The sequence below is a fragment of the Heterodontus francisci genome, chromosome 28 (genome assembly GCF_036365525.1).
Source record: "Heterodontus francisci isolate sHetFra1 chromosome 28, sHetFra1.hap1, whole genome shotgun sequence".
NCBI lineage: Eukaryota > Metazoa > Chordata > Chondrichthyes > Heterodontiformes > Heterodontidae > Heterodontus > Heterodontus francisci.
Window position 1 is genome coordinate 13,014,594 of NC_090398.1, and position 19,876 is coordinate 13,034,469.

The 19,876-nt window shown below is 49.0% G+C and overlaps 1 protein-coding gene across 1 annotated transcript in view; it reads left to right on the plus strand.

Annotated features, from left to right (window-relative positions):
• LOC137385098 (AMP deaminase 3-like) overlaps nucleotides 1–18,924 on the plus strand; it is a 115,498-nt gene extending 96,574 nt beyond the window's left edge. The window contains exons 9-14 of the mRNA XM_068059863.1: nucleotides 4,694–4,820; nucleotides 7,506–7,666; nucleotides 8,901–9,021; nucleotides 10,022–10,195; nucleotides 11,011–11,121; nucleotides 16,983–18,924. Of these exons, the coding sequence (XP_067915964.1) occupies nucleotides 4,694–4,820; nucleotides 7,506–7,666; nucleotides 8,901–9,021; nucleotides 10,022–10,195; nucleotides 11,011–11,121; nucleotides 16,983–17,135 (847 nt within the window). The 3' untranslated portion in view covers nucleotides 17,136–18,924. The remainder of the gene's footprint in view (nucleotides 1–4,693; nucleotides 4,821–7,505; nucleotides 7,667–8,900; nucleotides 9,022–10,021; nucleotides 10,196–11,010; nucleotides 11,122–16,982) is intronic.
• Nucleotides 18,925–19,876: the final 952 nt, after the last annotated feature.

Sequence of the window (19,876 nt, forward strand, 5' to 3'; positions counted from 1 at the left end):
TCCTCCAGCGGCCGGTTGTTAAAGTGCCAGTACGCGGACCCTGCCCGCCTGCGGAGCGCAATAAACTCCGCCCACACCAGGTGGTGGTCCGAGCACGGCACCAGCCGCATGTAGGCCGCCGAGATGCGGGAAATGTATGCCTGCGAAAAGTAGAGGCGGTCGATTCGGGACCCTCCTCCTCCAGACTTCCACGTGAAGGTGCTGGATTCAGGATGGAGATTCCGCCAGACGCCCACCAGGTTGAGGGAGCTGATCAGTTCCCTCAACTTCTCCACCGACGCTTGGCTGCGCTGGAGACCGGAGCGATCCTCCACCTCGAGGGCACAGTTAAAATCCGCCCCCCGAGGATGCACTCGCCGCTATCGATGGAGCTCAAGAGAGCGGACACTTCTTCAAAGAAGCGCGCTTGCATTGCGCTGGGCCTGGGTGCGTACACGTTCACAAAGTGCAACGGCACGTTACCCAGGCGAACAACGAGATGGAGCAAGCGGCCCGGCACAAGCTCTTTGACCCCCCCCCGCCCAAGATCTCCGACTGAAAAGCCGGGGCCAACAAGATAGCCACCCCACTAGAAAGAGGGGTGAGGTGACTCATGTAGACCCACCATGCCACTCCAGGAGCCAGGTGGCTTCATCTCCCAGAATGGTGTGGGTTTCCTGCAGAAAGCTCACCGCATATCTCCCTTCCCTGAGGACTGAGAGATTGTGAAATCTGCGGTGAGACCCCCTGCTGCCATTGATGTTTTGGCTGGCTATGGTTATCTTCATGTCAAAGGTACTTAAAACCCGTCACCAACACCTCACTGTGAGGAGGGAGTGGAAGTGCACCTGGCCTTCCACTCCCCCAGCAACCCATTGAGGAACGCATTAAATTGGTGCCTCTCAACCAGTTTAACACCCGCACCCTTGCCCGCTTTCTTGAGGGTGGCACGGATGGACTGGATGATCAGCGCCAGATTCGACCAACGGCCAAGGGCCAGCTGAACTTTATTGCAGCAACCCCCGCAAGCTGCGAGGAAATCCCAGAGTTCCACTGTGGGGATGAGAGGAGACTCGGTGGGAGGCACGAGGAACTCCACCACCTCACTGGCGATGGAATCAAGATCGTCCTCTGTGCCCCACACCGAGCCCCATCCTCCTTCGGGTCGTCACCGCCAGCGGCCGACACACCCACCACACACTGTGGGGCGGACGTCCTGGCCATGCCAGCTGGTCCCGCCTCCGTCACGATCCCACCCCCAGGATCGATGGCAGAGGAGTCCTCTCTGGGTTCTAAGATGGAACTGGAGCCTGTGGGCGCCAGCAGTTCAGGACCCCCCTCCACCTCCGTCCCCAGGCCAATGAGCGGTCCAGGGGAGACGGACGTTCCCGGCTCCGGAAATCCAGCCGGAGCCGAGACGGGAGGCTGGGAGATGAGGCCATCTCCTGCCCCGCCAGCACCCACAGACCCAGCAGATGGGGCAGCACTTTCAGTTATAACTGGATCTGCTGTCTCCTGGTTGGTGGTGGATTTTGGCTGGGAGGGCAAACCCTTTGGGGCCTCACCCTCCCCTCCAGTCAGGGCACCCAACCCAGTGGCAGAATGGGAGGCATCTCCAGGCTCCCCCACCTCAAGCAGGGCTCCACCTGCTCCCCCAGGAAGGGCCACATGTACAGGGGCCTCCCCCTCCCCTCCATCCTGAGGGGTAGGGAGCTCCTGCCCAGACTTTGCAGCCTTGATGGTGGTGGTGGCAGTGGGAACCTGGGAACCCGAACCAGGAGACAGCTCCCCTCCAACAGATGGACCCTGCAACTCAGGGCCCTGTGTTACCTCTGTGAAGGGGTGCCTTCTCCTCTTTTCCCAGTTGGGCGCGGAGGCTCTGAGACCTCCATGTCATCAGAGGCTTCCGCCTCCGCACCCTCCTTTTTTTTTAGTTAACCTGGGCCTGAGCCCAACCCTGGGGCAGATGGGTTCCTTGGGATTGGGCCTTGGGCTGAGCTTAGGCTCGGGTTTGACATGGTGTCCAGGGGATGCGCCTCTTGGTGTTAATTTGTTCCCCACTTGGACGGGCACTCCCCTCTCCGCTGGAGGCCGTGAAAACCACAGCCTCCAGAACCGACTAAGCGTCGTCTGTAGGAATTATAGGGGGAGTGGGAGAAGGTGCAGTGGCACCACCCTGGGCCGCCAAGGCGGCCAGAGGGTCCACTGGCAGGAAAGTCCCACCCACTGTGAGCCCCGTAATGAGGGCGAGGGACACCGCCCGCTCGGTCGTCAGGAACGACACAGCCTTCCCATACACCTTTGAGGCTGCAACAATAGCCGAGGGGCCGACAACCTCGGCCATTGCCTTAACGCATTCCTCAATAGTCATGGTTGGATGGGTGTAACTCTTCACCTCATGCTTTGATGTCAAGATTTTAAATGGTGACGAGGCCACAAGAGCAGCTACTGCAGCATAGGAAGGCCCCGCCACCAGAGAGGACTGTGAAGCCGGGGGGTAGAAGAGTCACACCCACTGTTGAGAAAAAAAATAGAAATCGCGAAAAAGGAATAACAAGTAACAGCAGCTAATTATCCAAAAAACACAAAATGGAGGTCATGGCCGGGGAGAGAGGCTGAACGAGAGGAGGGTCAGGAGGAATCAGTCTCTTTGCAGATCTTATTTCAGGCAGTCCATTTGCTGGTCTTCCAGTTGGTGGTGGGGGGTACAATATCTTCACCTGGGACAGCTCTCGCTGCCCAGACACACTCTGCTTCCGGTGTGGTTTAAAACAGTTAAGAGAAAATCTCTTCACCTGGGCAGTTCCAGCTATCCCAGGCTAGGTCGTTGGGGTGGAGAGGGAGCTCCTATTTGATGCTGTTAAACACACAGGAGCTCCCTGTTCAAACAAACAGCCCCACCCAAGGTCGTCCAGTCTCTTCCTTCCCCCTCCCCACATCAATCAATGAAAGGGCTTCAAAAACTCAAACTTACAAGAGCTATCGGTTCTTCTGGCCTCCTGTTTTCTTGTTTCAGAATAAAGACAGATGGAAAACCTTCCTTTCAAACTCAGTCTCTCTCCTTGCAGCAGTCACACAGCCTGCAGCCTCCAGCACACAGTAACAGTCAGCTGCACCTCGTTGATGCACTCAGCACCTCCAATTAGGCAGCAGCCAACCCCATTTTTTTTTTCTTTTTTTACAGTGTAGAGGGAGCTTTACTCTGCATCTAACCCCGTGCTGTACCTATCCTGGGAGTGTTTGATGTGGACAGTGTAGAGGGAGCTTTACTCTGCATCTAACCCCGTGCTGTACCTATCCTGGGAGTGTTTGATGTGGACAGTGTAGAGGGAGTTTTACTCTGTATCTAACCCCGTTTTTTTTTTTTTTCTTTTTTTTTACAGTGTAGAGGGAGCTTTACTCTGCATCTAACCCCGTGCTGTACCTGTCCTGGGAGTGTTTGATGTTGACAGTGTAGAGGGAGCTTTACTCTGTATCTAACCCCGTGCTGTACCTATCCTGGGAGTGTTTGATGTGGACAGTGTAGAGGGAGCTTTACTCTGTATCTAACCCCGTGCTGTACCTATCCTGGGAGTGTTTGATGTGGACAGTGTAGAGGGAGTTTTACTCTGTATCTAACCCCGTGCTGTACCTGTCCTGGGAGTGTTTGATGTGGACAGTGTCGAGGGAGCTTTACTCTGCATCTAACCCCGTGCTGTACCTATCCTGGGAGTGTTTGATGTGGACAGTGTAGAGGGAGTTTTACTCTGTATCTAACCCCATGTTGTACCTGTCCTGAGAGTGATGGCTGCTGACACTTGGTATGAAGTGGGGGATAAACTTTCAGGGTAGTATAGAAGGAGCTCTGTACTGTGTCCAAACTGTGATTTGACTAATATTTTATTCCTGATTCGTAATAATGTTAAAAAACAGAATGTTAACGGAACTACTTTTTCTCCATCTCTCTATCTCATTCCTTCTGTTCTGCCCTCTCCATCATGCTCGCCCTTTCTCTCATTCTTTCATCCATTTTCTCTTTCGCTCTGTCTCTCACATGTGGTCTATCTCTCACTGTTTCTCTGTCACTCGCTCTCTCTCACATTCTTTCTCTCGCTCTCCCTCTCTGTCTCCTCGCTCTTTTCCTATCTCACACACATCCTCTGCGTCTTACGGCCACTCACTTTGTCTTTTTTCCTCTCTCTCTGTCTATCTGTCTTTCTCACTCTCTCTCGCCTTCTCCCCCTGTATTTTTCTGTCTCAATCTCACTCACACAATGAATTAATTGTCCTTTCACTGTCAATCGTTCCATGTCTCATGGTCTCTCTATCGCTCTCTCTCACTCTCTCCATCTCTTCTCCCTTGTTCTTGCCATCTCACTCTCCCTTGATTTCCCCATCTTCCTCTCTGTCTCTCCACTTCATCTCCATCTCTCTCCCTTTCTCACCATCTCTCACCCTCTTGCTCCTTCTCTATCGCACTCTACCTCTGCCCATCTCCGTCTCTCCCTCTGTGTCTTTGTCTCTCTGTGTCTTTCCCTCTCTATCTCTGTCTGTGTTTCTCTATGTGTCTATCCCTCTCTGTCTGTCGTCTGTGTCTCTTTCTCTCTCTGTCTCTGTTTCCCTCTCATTCTCTCTCTTTGACTATTTCTTGCTCTCTGTCTCTCTCTGTCTCACTATCTCTCTCTCTCTCTCCCTCTCCATCTCTGTCACCATCTCTCACTCTATTTCTCCACAGCAATGTGTTCCATAAATTAAACAAAGTTAAAAGCTTTGAGGAAATGCTGGACAATCTCTTCAGGCCGATATTTGAGGCGACACTTTGCCCACAGAAGAACAAGTCACTGCACCTCTTCCTGAAATACGTGAGTGTGTAAAACCTGTGCAGCTCAACTCAGAGTGGGCAGAATGGTCATGTCAAAATTAGCTGATCGGTGAGCACATGTACATGAAAAGGCCATTCAGTCCCTCGAGCCTGTTACACAGGAACAGGAGGAGGCCATTCAGCCCCTCGAGCCTGTTACAGAGAAAAAGTGTGAGGCCATTCAGCCCTCAAGACTGTTCTGGCATTCAAGAGCACTCCCACCAGAGGAAGTAGTGTTTATCAACACCTTTAGTCATCTTAAACACCTCGATTAGATCACCCCTTCACCTTCTATACTCAAGGGAATACAAGCCTCTTCTATGCAAACTGTCCTCATAATTGAACCCTTCCAACCTTGGTATCATTCTGGTGAATCTGGGCGACACCGCCGACCAGGTCGACATAAAAAGTGTATCGCCCATTGCACAACATGGTTAATCCAGACAGGGTATAACCAGTGCCTATAATGTCTGCAGGTTATTGGGATGAGAGCCTCGAATTTTTGTAGGTTATTGGGACCAGGGCCTAGAATGTTTGTAGGTTATTGGGAGCAGGGCCTAGAATTTTAGTGGGTTATTGGGAGCAGGGCCTAGAATGTTTGTAGGTTATTGGGAGCAGGGCCTAGAATTTTAGTGGGTTATTGGGACCAGGGCCTAGAATGTTTGTAGGTTATTGGGACCAGGGCCTAGATTTTTAGTGGGTTATTGGGAGCAGGGCCTAGAATGTTTGTAGGTTATTGGGACCAGGGCCTAGAATTTTTGTAGGTTATTGGGACCAGGGCCTAGAATGTTTGTAGGTTATTGGGAGCAGGGCCTAGAATTTTAGTGGGTTATTGGGACCAGGGCCTAGAATGTTTGTAGGTTATTGGGACCAGGGCCTAGATTTTTAGTGGGTTATTGGGAGCAGGGCCTAGAATGTTTGTAGGTTATTGGGACCAGGGCCTAGAATTTTTGTAGGTTATTGGGACCAGGGCCTAGAATGTTTGTAGGTTATTGGGACCAGGGCCTAGAATGTTTGTAGGTTATTGGGACCAGGGCCTAGATTTTTAGTGGGTTATTGGGAGCAGGGCCTAGAATGTTTGTAGGTTATTGGGAGCAGGGCCTAGAATTTTTGCAGGTTATTGTGACCAGGGCCTAGAATGTTTGTAGGTTATTGGGACCAGGGCCTAGAATTTTTGTAGGTTCATTGGGACCAGGGCCTAGAATGTTTGTAGGTTATTGGGAGCAGGGCCTAGAATTTTAGTGGGTTATTGGGAGCAGGGCCTAGAATGTTTGTAGGTTATTGGGACCGAGGCCTAGAATTTTTGCAGGTTATTGGGACCAGGGCCTAGAATGTTTGTAGGTTATTGGGAACAGGGCCTAGAATTTTTGTAGGTTATTGGGAGCAGGGCCTAGAATGTTTGTAGGTTATTGGGACCAGGGCCTAGATTTTTAGTGGGTTATTGGGAGCAGGGCCTAGAATGTTTGTAGGTTATTGGGAGCAGGGCCTAGAATTTTTGCAGGTTATTGTGACCAGGGCCTAGAATGTTTGTAGGTTATTGGGAGCAGGGCCTAGAATTTTTGTAGGTTTATTGGGACCAGGGCCTAGAATGCTTGTAGGTTATTGGGAGCAGGGCCTAGAATTTTAGTGGGTTATTGGGAGCAGGGCCTAGAATGTTTGTAGGTTATTGGGACCGAGGCCTAGAATTTTTGCAGGTTATTGGGACCAGGGCCTAGAATGTTTGTAGGTTATTGGGAACAGGGCCTAGAATTTTTGTAGGTTATTGGGACCAGGGCCTAGAATGTTTGTAGGTTATTGGTACCAGGGCCTAGATTTTTAGTGCGTTATTGGGAGCAGGGCCTAGAATGTTTGTAGGTTATTGGGAGCAGGGCCTAGAATTTTTGCAGGTTATTGGGACCAGGGCCTAGAATGTTTGTAGGTTATTGGGACCAGGGCCTAGAATTTTTGTAGGTTATTGGGACCAGGGCCTAGAATGTTTGTAGGATATTGGGACCGAGGCCTAGAATTTTTGCAGGTTATTGGGAGCAGGGCCTAGAATTTTTGTAGGTTATTGGGACCAGGGCCTAGAATGTTTGTAGGTTATTGGGAGCAGGGCCTAGATTTTAGTGGGTTATTGGGAGCAGGGCCTAGAATGTTTGTAGGTTATTGGGAGCAGGGCCTAGAATTTTAGTGGGTTATTGGGAGCAGGGCCTAGAATGTTTGTAGGTTATTGGGAGCAGGGCCTAGAATGTTTTCAGATTATTGGGACCAGGGCCTAAAATTTTTCCAGGTTATTGGGACCAGGGCCTAGAACCTTTGTAGGTTATTGGGACCAGGGCCTAGACCTTTTGTAGGTTATTGGGGCCAGGGTCTGGAACATTTGTAGGTTATTGGGAGAACGGCCTAGAATTTTTGCAGGTTATTGGGATCAGGGCCTAGAACCTTTGTAGGTTATTGGGACCAGGGCCGAGAACATTTGTAGGTTATTGGGAGAAAGGCCTAGAATTTTAGTGGGCTATTGGCACCAGAGCCTAGATGTTTGCGGGTTTTTGGCACCAGGGTCTAGAACATTTGTATTGGGACCAGGGCCTAGTATTTTTTGCGAGTTATTTGGACCAGCAACTAGAATTTTGTGGGTTATTGGGACCATAGCCTAGATTTTCTCCCTCATGGAATGACTGACCCAGTGTATATTCTACCTTGCCAGGTGACAGCGTTTGACAGCGTTGATGACGAGTCCAAAACTGATGAGGGATTCTTCCCCCAGCTCCCTCTCCCGGCAAACTGGACCTCAAAGAAGAACCCGCCATACAGTTACTATCAGTACTACATGTACAGTAACATCACTGTGCTGAATCATCTCCGCAGGTAATGGGATTTCCTACAGCTGGGGGGAATCTGCTGTGACACTGAGCCCCACACACACATACACACACAGCAGGAAAGGCCCGGGCTCCAATCCCGGCCTAGTGTTGAATTTTCCTGATCATACCCGGTGTGGTACTGAACCCCACATGCACATGGAGCAGGAAAGGCCCAGGCTTTTTGTCTGGCTTGTGCTGTGTTAGCTGGTATTTGTATATCTGCACACATGAGCATGCACATATGTGCGTGTGCTTGTGTGGGGACCTGAGACTATGTGTAAACGTTCACCACTCCCGCCACCCCGTGCCCCAATAGCCTACCAATATTCATCAGCTGGGTGCACAATCGAAGAACATCCAGTGACTGGCTCTGAAGCCAGTTCCCCACAGGAACTCAGTGTCTTCAGGGATGAGAGAGAGTCGGGAGAGGGAATATCGGAACTCACTGGCTGGAATTTAAAGTCCAGGCGGTGACCCCGCCCACCAGCTGAAAGGTCGGGTGCGAGCCTGCCTCTGCCAGGCCTGGAAGCCATGCTGCTATTTTGCGTGGGCCAGGCCCTGAATTGGCTTCGTTCAGGACATCCGCCCCTCTGAGGCAGGAGGTCCCGCCTCCGAGAGCTGCCGGCCAATCAGAGGGTCGGCAGCTCTTCAGTCCCAGCGACGCCACCACGAGCGGTCGCCACTCACGGGACTGCACCCAGCCAGAAGGATGTTGGACATTGCCCTTCAAAGACGTAACTTGGGGCCTCACCAGGGACAATTGGCTAGGTCCCGGCAAAGTGGGAGGAGGGGTGGTAGTTTTAGGAGTGTAGGGCAGGGGTGGTAGTTTTAGCGGGCCCCCCCCCCACCATGCTGCTGCAGTGGGCGGGGGGGGGGGGGTTCCTCCATGGGGCACAAGGTGCCCGATCAGTAGGACCCTCCAATCGCCCAGCCTGCAAGGAGGCTGCCAAGTCATACTGGGGAAAAGGCCCTTTAGTGGCAATTAATAGGCTACTTAAGGACCTCAAATGGCCTGGGACGGGTGGGCCATTTGCCATCTCTCCCGCCGCTGGTAAAATAGCAGCCGGGGCGGTGGGGGGCACGTGGGCGACGGGCACGACACCCCCACTGCCTCCCACACGATGTTACACCCCCCCCCAACCTACCACATAGCCCGCTCCCGGTGGGGGTGGGGCGTTAAATTCCAGCCACTATCTCAGTGATGTGTAGAATTTGACTGTCCAGTGTTGTCTGTGCAGGGAGCGGGGGATGAACACATTCCTGTACCGGCCGCACTGCGGAGAGGCTGGGTCACACACACATCTGGTCGATGGATTCCTGACGGCGGACAACATTTCGCACGGCCTGCGTCTCAAAAAGGTGAGTGGCCGAGCACAAGACACAGGCTTTACTGCAAAACAGGCGACAGTTGGAATAATGAAGGAGGAGGGAAGACAAAGAAATAGCGGATCAATCCAGTGCTGGGTCAAGGCACTGTCGGAGCTTTACTCTGTATCTATCCCCGTGCTACACCTGCCCTGGGAGTGTTTGATGGGACAATGTAGAGGGAGCTTTACTCTGTATCTAACTACGTACTGTACCTGCCCTGGGAGTGTTTGATGGGACAGTGTAGAGGGAGCTTTACTCTGTATCTAATCCCGTGCTACACCTGCCCTGGGAGTGTTTGATGGGACAGTGTCGAGGGAGCTTTACTCTGTATCTAATCCCGTGCTACACCTGCCCTGGGAGTGTTTGATGGGACAGTGTCGAGGGAGCTTTACTCTGTATCTAATCCCGTGCTACACCTGCCCTGGGAGTGTTTGATGGGACAGTGTCGAGGGAGCTTTACTCTGTATCTAATCCCGTGCTACACCTGCCCTGGGAGTGTTTGATGGGACAATGTAGAGGGAGCTTTACTCTGTATCTATCCCCGTGCTACACCTGCCCTGGGAGTGTTTGATGGGACAATGTAGAGGGAGCTTTACTCTGTATCTAATCCCGTGCTACACCTGCCCTGGGAGTGTTTGATGGGACAGTGTCGAGGGAGCTTTACTCTGTATCTAATCCCGTGCTACACCTGCCCTGGGAGTGTTTGATGGGACAATGTAGAGGGAGCTTTACTCTGTATCTAACTACGTACTGTACCTGTCCTGGGAGTGTTTGATGGGACAGTGTCGAGGGAGCTTTACTCTGTATCTAATCCCGTGCTACACCTGCCCTGGGAGTGTTTGATGGGACAATGTAGAGGGAGCTTTACTCTGTATCTAACTACGTACTGTACCTGTCCTGGGAGTGCTCCATGCTAACACTGGGTATAAAGTGTATAAAGATGAATGTTTTTACTGTTCTCTCTCTCACTCTCTCTCTCCCACTCTCTCAGGACCCAGCTCTCCAATACCTGTATTATTTGGCTCAGATCCCAATTGCGATGTCACCATTGAGCAACAACAGCTTGTTCCTGGAGTATGGGCAGAGTCCCTTTTACCAGCTCTTTCAGTCGGGCCTGGTTGTCTCCCTCTCCACTGATGACCCTCTACTCTTCCACTTCACTAAGGTGTGTGCCAATTGGATCAGCGACAGGAGAAGGGAATTGCAAGTCAAACTCCTGACTGAGCGCCTTGGTGGCGAATTGTGTGGTACAAGACTCCACCAGCAGGCACACCCACACACAGAGCAGGAAAGGCCCAGGCTCCAATCCCGGCCTAGTGCTGAAATAGCCTGATCACACCCAGTGTGATACTGAGCCCCATACACAAACACACAGCAGGAAAGGCCCAGGCTCCAATCCCGGCCTAGTGCTGAGATAGCCTGATCACACCCGGTGTGGTACTGAGCCCCATACACAAACACACAGCAGGAAAGGCCCAGGCTCCAATCCCGGCCTAGTGCTGAGATAGCCTGATCACACCCGGTGTGGTACTGAGCCCCATTCACAAACACACAGCAGGAAGTGTGCAGGCTCTAATCCCGGCCTAGTTCTGAGTTAGCCCTGATCACACCCAGTATGGTACTGATCCCCACACACACACAGAGCAGGAAACGCCCAGACTCCAATCTCGGCCTGGCGATGAGTTCACTGAAATCTGCCAGGGCCCCTGCTCCTGATCACTGTCCAGTGACTCTCCGCCAGAGAGTCTCAGTGGGTTTGTGGGTGTTGGGCATGGATCAGACTCAGCTGCGATGCTTTTGCAGTTGAATGTCTGGCCAAAAATGGATTTCTGGGTCCGCAAGTAGGGGGCTTGTGTGAGATAACAGTGGAAGTGGGGGGACATCTACTACCCAAGGGTCACATACCCCAGCAGTGAGTAGAAGGGATGAATTATCCCCTGTATTCCCCTGCAGTCTCTAGCCTTGTCTTTACTTCCACAGGAGGCTCTGATTGAGGAATATGCAGTGGCTGCTCAGTTCTGGAAGCTCACGACTTGTGACATGTGTGAGATCGCACGGAACAGTGTCAAGCAGAGTGGCCTGTCACATCAGGTCAGAAGATGTTTCAGTCCCAGCAATGGGCATCCCTCTCTCTCTCTCTCTCTCTCCCTCTCTCCCAGTCTCCCAACCTCCTCTCTCTCTTTCTCTTAATCGCAACCTCTCTCCTGCCCCCATCCCTCTATTTCTCTCAATCCCCCTTTTCTCTCTCCCTCCCCTTTTCTCTCTCCCTCCCATTCTCACTCTCGCTCTCTCTCTCCCCCCCAACCTCAATCCCATCTTTCTCTCAAACCCCTCACTCTCTGCCCCTCCCATTTACTCTCTCTCTCTTCCCCCTAACCCTAACCCTCTCTCTCTCTCAACGCCCCCCTTTCCATATTTCTTTTCTCCCTTGCTCGCCCCCTCTATGTCTCTCTCTCTCTCTATATATATATATATATATCTGCCTCTTTCTCTGTCTCTCTCTCTATCTTTCACTAACCCTCTGTCTCTCACTCTCTGTCGCTTTCTCTCTGGGCTGAATTTTCGGCTCGCCCCTGAAGTCGGGGACGGAGTCGTTGGCAGTGGGGTGGGGATGGAAATACTGGTGCCGGGGGGCATGTCAGCGATAGGATGCCATTTACGGTGCCGGCAATGTTAACCAGGGTGGGGGGGGGGGGTGGTGGGGAGGCAAGACGGGGAAGGCAAGACAGTTAAAAAGCTTACTAAGAGCTTGTTGAAGGGGAGGGTGGAATATTTAAAGGGCAAACAGATTTTGGAAGGTCAGTTTCTGATTGTATTATTACTTGATCCTTCGATATGTGAATTATTCTCAGATTCACAGGACTACAAGTAATATACGAAGAATACGTGGGATTTTATTATAACTTGACTGGAACATTACATATATATATATATATATATATACATAATATATATAATATATACAGCTACCACATCTCACTCTGTCAGACTACACCCACAACTTCCTAGTCATGTGTGACGTGACATCCCTTCCTCACTTACAGCCTCTTGAGGTGGTCCCACAACATCCCCTTTTTTTTCCAAAGATAAAAACAACAACTATACATGATTAAAACAAAATGTTATTTACAAGTAAGCAAGTTTACCGCTCTCTAAAATGTAGAAGAGGCTTGCTTATTTGTCCCGACCTTGTTATTGTAAACCTCTTCCCAGAGCTCTGCTCGTCCTGGTGACTCCTCTCCGACACTGGTGAATCGGAACTCTGGTTAACATGTTGCTCCTCGGTGCTCGTAGCCTCTGTACATTCATCTTCAGACTTGTCTTTGAACGTGTCCGCGATGCCACGGGGTTGTCACGTGTAGTATTGTGCTGCAGCTCTCTGAGTTGTCTTTGGTTCCGTCTGAGAATCGCACCATTGGATGTCTGGACCTGGTACTGGTCACATATCCCAGCAACCTCTGCAGGATACCAAGTTCCTGATGCATGATTGAGGACTCTGGCCTTGTATCCTACTCACAATCGAGCTAATTCTGGTCCTGTTTGCCTGTCATACATAGTCTTCATCTTCCCTTATTTAGAAAGCTTAGAAAAATTACAACTGGCAACATCACCAGCAATCCCTCTGCCCTGCAGGTACTTGCTGCAAATGAACTGAAGCCCCAGGAGGGACACCCGGTCTTATCACCGCTTTGTGTCAAGACTCCTAGCATTTGTGTTATCCTTTACATGGACTGACTCAATACACTCGACCTGGGTATTTCCTACCATCTTCGGTGTGTTACTGACTTCATGTATTGTGACAATTTGTAGACCTCGGCATGCTGGAAGTCCTGTGACAGCTGGTCCAGTCGTGTCTACAATATAAAACGTCTGTGGTAGCCATTCAGCGCTCCCATAGCTGCTCTGTAAGGTTATCGCTCCAATGCAGTTGATTGGAGAACCATTGTCGGCAGTCAGCCTAGCCGTGGTGGGTTGTACCATAGATTCCCATTTCTTTAAGTACATGTCCTTCGTTATATGGATGGGCAAAGTATTTGCACTTGCTCCAATGTCAGTTTTTACTCTGAGCTTCTGCTTCCCACTCTTCTGTGGACATATAATCCGGATCATGGCGAATGCCTCAGATTGCGTAATAGCATTGGCTTGCTGATCCAGATTAACTGTGTGGCATGCTTGCTCACTGTTCACACAAGTGCATTCTTCATCAGTGTCCTCCTGGCAACCTGTCTCTCTGCCAACCTGATATACCTGCTTGGGCTTTTGTTGTGTGGTGGGATAGCTTTTGTCGTGTTTGCCATCCCGTCTTCCAGACGTTCTCTCTGCCTGTGTGCAGATTCTGAGATCGGCCTTCTGCACGGCCTTGCCCAATGTTCTCGCATGCCACAAGCTTTACACTGGTCCTGGTACGCTGGGCAACTGCAAATTGGGTGAGTCAGGCCACATTTGCCACAAGGTTTAGCAGACTTCTGAGCCTTGGTTACCCATACCAATTGTCGTAGCCGCCCCCCAACACTTGTAACTGTTGGCGCCCAGCCACAATGGCTTCAAATTTCCTTCCATCATTGAGTAGTGCGTCTATGGTGTGTCCTTTCATCTTTTCTAGCAGGTCTTTTTGAAATGGCTCTATTGAGGAAGACATAATTACTAGTTCTATAACCCTTATCAACAATTCAATATCTGCAAAGTGGCATTCTTGAGCTTTATCTCAGTGCCTGACAACAAACTGGTCAATGGACTCATTTTGCCTTTGCTTGGTAGGTCATAAGCTCAAGGCTATGTACAGGGAAATTGAACTTTACCTTGAGTTGATCTTCCAGGAATGTCCATTCGCTTGTTAGCATCCTTCTGATCCTCGGCTGACAATCCTGATCCATTGCAGGTCCTCATTGCCCAGAGCGATCTTGATTTTCATAGCTTGTTCCTCTGGTATGCTCACTTCTTGATCCAAGAACACAGTTCTATCCATTGGTGAAACAGTTTAAACTCAGACACTCTGTCCGACACCTTCCAATCCATAACTGGATACTTGAATGCCATTTTCTGGGTGATCGTGCTGTTTCACAAATATAGACTTTTCACAGGTTTTCTTTTACACAGGCACACATCTTTTACAGGCTCTCTGCTTTACAGGTTTTCTGTCTCACTGGTACGGCTTTCTGTTTCCTTTTCTTTTAGAAAGGTTCGTTTTTGCAGGCCTCCCCCTTCTAAGAGAGAGAGACGACAGTGCTTTCTTTGTTGACACAGCTCTTTCATTTTTTTGAAGCCGAAGGAGCAGTTTATTTTGCCCTGCAGAGAGGTGCAGCTTTCAGTACTGGCAGCTGTCATAACCAGCCTTTTACTTTTTGCTGGACCTCCAGTGGTGCTGTTGAGCACTTCCTGTTCTTTTTGGCTTAGGCCCCAACCATATTGAGCTCTTCCTGTTCTTTTTGGCTTAGGCCCCAACCACAAAGCAAAAGTAAAAACAGGAAAACTAAGCAGTAATGACTCCAGGTACTCTTTTTCAAATTTTTCGACACACTGCCAGATTAGTTGAAAGCTCTGGTCCCCTGGCAATTTAAGGTCATAAGAACTAGGAGCAGGAATAGGCAATTCAGCCCCTCAAGCCTGCTCCGCCATTCAATACGATCAATACAATGGCCTGTATATTCAAACTGTCTCACTGTCTGTTAAGGACAAAAGGATATAATCCAGGCTAGGAGGTGTCAATTACACCCATCCTGAACCCATCAAGAGACATCCCTGAATTAAATGGCTGATCTCAACTCAGCCTCAATTCCTCTTTCCTGCCTGTTCTCCACAACCCTTCAACCCTTTACTAATTAAAAATCTCCTCCTTAAATTTACTCAATGTCCCGGCATCCACCGCACTCTGGGGTAGTGAATTTCACAGACTCACGACCCTTTGAGAGAAGTAATTTCTCCTCATCTCTGTTGTCTGCTGTACTCAGAGTGTTAACACCACCAGGGTCCTGTCTGCTGTCCTAGCTCACTGCATTGTTACGGGGTCTTCTGCCAACTGGATTCCTGGTAAGCAACCTGCTGTTCCTTGTTCTCTCTTGATGTGTTCTTCAGGAAAAAAGCAAACATTGCCACGATGTAATATTTGGTGGTATTTGGAAAAATATATCCCAAATGTTGCCACCATGCAATATTACTTGTTCCTTTAGTCTGTGAATTATTGTAAGATTCACAGGATTCCAAGCAATATCTGAAGAATGCATTGGTTTTTATTATAACTTAACTGGAACACTTGTATATATATATATGTAGTCACCCTCATGAGAAATGCAATGATGAAAATACAGAACCAAACTGAAGTTATAAAAATTAATTTTTCCTTTAAAAAAAAGTGGACAATGTGCTGCTGAATGGCCTGTATATTCAAACTGTCTCACAGTCTGTAAAGGACAAAAGGATATATTCCAGGTTAGGAGGTGTCAATTTCACCCATCCTGAGCCCATCAAGAGACATTCCTGAATTGAATGGGTGTTTCTGAAACAAAGAAGGTGTGAAGTAGCAACATCCTGGTCCATTGTGTGCTCACAAATGGGAGGGGGCCATGCATCTCCTAACAGAGTCTAATGCGAGAGATTTTTTTTACCTCAAAAAGTAGCTCTCTGGAGAGAGAAAGAGAGCTAGATCACAAGAACACAAAGAAAGTCCAGCCAGTGGCTGTGGAATGGCCAGCCAAAACACGACAGGAGCCCTGCTATGCATTCTACACTTCAACTTGATGCAGCAGAGAACTGAAAGTGACCACCACCTCCAGTCTGAAGTCTTAACCACCAGAAAACTATAAACACCCAGGCCTGCAACTTTAAAGAAACTATCCTCCGAGAAGATACAACAGTAAAGATGTAGTTGTTCAATTGTATAAAGCATTGGTGAGACCACACCTGGAGTACTGTGTGCAGTTTTGGTCTCCTTATCTAAGGAAGAATGTATTTGCCATAGAGGGAGTGCAACACAGGTTCACCCGACTAATCCCTGGGATGTCTTGTGAGGAGACATTGCAGAAACTGGGCCTGTATTCTCTAGAGTTTCGAAGAATGAGAGGTGATCTCATTGAAACCTACAAAATACTTAAAGGGATAGACAGCATAGTTACAGGTAAGCTGTTTTCCCTGGTTGGGGAGTCGAAAACCAGGGGACACAATTTCAAAATAAGCCACTTAGGACCGAGAAAAGGAGAAATGTATTTACTCAGAGGGTTTTGAATCTTTGGAATTCTCTACCCAAGAGGGCTGTGGAAGCTCAGTCATTGAGTGTGTTTAAAGCAGAAATTGACAGATTTCTAAATACAAATGACATAAAGGGATATAAGGATAGTGTGGGAAAAAAGGCATTTAAGTGGATGATCAGCCATGATTGTATTGAATGTTGGAGCAGGCTCGATGGGCTGAATGGCCTACTCCTGCTCCTATGTTTACCATGAACCCCGAACACCTACCTCACTTCAAACCACTTACCCTTTTCCTCTTTATCTATCTATTCTTGTGTGTGTGTGTATGTATGTTTGTGTGTGTGGGTGCGCATGCGCACTTGAGTGAATGTGTGCGTGGGTGCAGTTGCAAACATTTCGGGAATGAACAATGTTCAATAAATAGTTAACCTTCTGTTTTAAACCAATAAGATAATCTGTCACTGTCTGTTCAGTTGACAAATAAAAGACAAGGGATTAAAACCCGAGTAGCAAAAACACTTGCTGTGGCCAGTTGGGAGGTGAACAGTGGGAACAAGCCACGCCATCACCCACCTGGCCATATATACAGCTACTACACGAGCGCATCTACACATGTCTTACTCTGTCAGGCTGCAGCCACAACCCCCTGATCATGTGTGATGCGCTATCACTTCCTCCGGTGACCATCACTTACAGCCTCTTAAGGTGGTCCTCTCTTGAGGTGGTCCCACCTGTATTAACTCTTGTTTCTTTACTCTGTTCCACAAGGAGAAGCAGACATTCCTGGGAACCAACTACCTGAAGGACGGGCCTGAAGGGAATGACATGCAACGGTCCAACGTGTCCCAGATCCGCATTGCGTTTCGTTTCGAAACCTGGAACCACGAGCTCAAGATCCTGGTGCAAGCTGGCAAACCCTGAACATACCCAGACTCTCCCAGTTGTCCCTTCATCCCTCTCATCTCCCTCCCTCCCTCTCATCTCCCTCCCTCCTCCCCTCCACTCCTCCTCCATTCCGCGTTTGCAAAACTCTGAACATAGTAGATCTCTACTCAGAACCCTGTATCTCTGCAAAGCCCTGCATGGCCTCCTTTGGCCCTCCTACACCTTCTGTCAATGAACCTCCCCTCTTCCCTCTCCATTTCCAAATTCTCTACCCAGATCTGCATATCTTTGCAATCCCCTCCTCCTCCCTCCCTCTCCACCTCTGCCTGCCCCTTCCTCTCCTCTACTCCTCCATCACCAGCCCTCCTCCTCCAACCCTGTACCTCAACCCTCCCTCCTGCCCTGCTCCTTCCCTTCCTCCTGCTCCCATCCCTTCTTCTGTCCCATCTCACCCACTTTCTCCTCCTGCCCTCCCTCCTTTAGCTACCTGGGCTCTAAGCTCTGGAATTCTCTCTCTAAACCTCTCCATCTCTCTCTCCACCTTTCAGACGCTCCTTAAAACCTACCTCTTTGACCAAGCTTTTGGTCACCTGCCACAATATCTCCTTATGTAGCTCAGTATTGAATTCTATTTAATAATCGCTCTTGCGAAGCTGCTTGGGATGTTTTAGTGTGCTAAATGAGCTAAATCAATGCAAGATTCTGTTTTCCTCCCAGCACATTAAAAGACAGATTTGGGATGTATCATTTAAATTCTGGGGGAACGAACAGATCAAAGCAGAACGCACAATCAGTTTGGAATGTATCCCGGCTGGGGAGATAATCCTGAATTTCACGTGTTACAGTTCCACTCCGGCATTAGGTGAGGTCTTGACCCTTCAACAGGCACTGCATCCCAACATTGGCCTGGTGGAGTGGCTCAGTTACTGGGCTCGCAATCCAGAGAACGTGAGTTCAAATCCCGCTGTGGGCAATTTGAGAATCCGAATTCAGCCTAAAAGAGAAACTACCAATAAATTGGTGAGGACAGTAAAAGTCATTAAAAATCCAACTGGTTCAGCTTTGTTGGGGGTGTCGGCCATGTTTTGTTGGGAAGCACTGTCTCCTTTGAATCAGGTCATGGGTCTGAGCCCCAGAGACTCGAGTCCCGTGGTTCAGGCTGACATCTCACCCCATTGACCTACGGATGAGGTGTACAACAGGTGCAGGTCCAATATTATTCCACTTACTGACAAGGTGCCCCAGTGGAACTGGCTTGCATTGTAGTTGGTTTTTGGAAGAGTTTCTTCATGTCTATCGCTGTTGCTCTCTGCTTGACTTTGTCTTCCTCTTTTATTCTCTGTCTCCTTCCCTCACTGTCTGCTTCCCTCTGTCTCTCCCTTTATTTCTGTCTCCCTGTCTGCCTCTATCTCTAACCCTCTCTCTGTCTGCTCCTCTGATTCATCCTTTCTTTCCCGCCATTTGTCCCTCTCTCTGTCTCTTTCTCTCTCAACTGCTCTGTCCCTCTCTCTTTCTCTGTTTCTCGCTCTCTGCCTCTTTCACTCTCTTGCTCTGTCTCTCTTTCTGTATTTCTCTTTATCTGTATATCAGGAAGTTCAATAATTTGAATGTTTACATTTCTGACTATATGTAAAGCACAGTTGATATTCAGGGATAATTCGGGTTTTTCCCCCCAAAAGATTAGGAAGAAATAGACTGTCTTTCTGTCTGCCTTTCTCTGTTTCTGACTCTGTTTCTGTCTTTGTGTCCAGAATGAGCAAAGCATAGATTATAATCTTTACTCTTTTAAAATTCAGCTGATCGGTTTTAATAAATACAATTAGGATGAGCAAAGACACTGTTTGTTTCTCTTTATCCCTCAGTTTAATGCACTTTCTGAAGTTTATTGAGCAGAATTTGAACATCAGTCAAAGCCACAACAGATGTGACGTTAGTATAATTAATCATTGGTTTCGCTTTCATAGACACACATTACCGTTGTGGGGGTGTTCTGACGTTAATATGAATTTTGCCTGAGGAAACCTTTTCTTCCAAGTAATTTTGAAAAATAATGGAACGCTTTTAGTGTTCAATCTGGACAGCACACTTTAAGAAGGATGTCAGAGGGAGAGGGATGGAGAGGGAGCAGAGGAGATTGACCAGAATGGTCCCAGGGATGAGGGACTTCAGTCAATGTGGAGAGACTGGAGAAGCTGGGATTGTTCTCCTTAGAGCAGAGAAGGTCAAGAGGCGACTTAATATAGAGGTGGTCAAAATCATGAAGGGTTCAGACAAGGGCAAATAATGAGAAACCGTTTCCAGTTGCAGGATGGTCGGTAACCAGAGGGACACAGATTTAAGGCGAATGACAAAAGAACCAGGTTGGTGGGAGGAGAGTGAAGAGAATCTGTTTTTACACAGTGAGTTGTTGTGATCTGGAATGCGCTGCCTGAAAGGACGATGGAAGCAGATTCAATAGGAACTTTTAAAAGGAGAAGTGGAGAAATATCTGAAGGGAAACAATTTGCCGAGCTGAGGGGAAATAGCAGGGAGAGTAGATAGCACAGGCAGGATGGGCAGAGTGGCCTCCTCCTGTGCTCTAAGATTGAATGATCCTCTAACAGTTCATGTATAAGGCATTGAAGTGAGGAGATGTGTTATTGTTTAAACTTTTACAAGCTAATCGAGCACTACATAGTGCAAAGGTAAGAGACATGGCAATGTATGAACAACCCTGCAGAAAGAACCATAATAAATCCAAGTCCCAGTTTACAGGAGTTACTTACCAGGAATGCTGA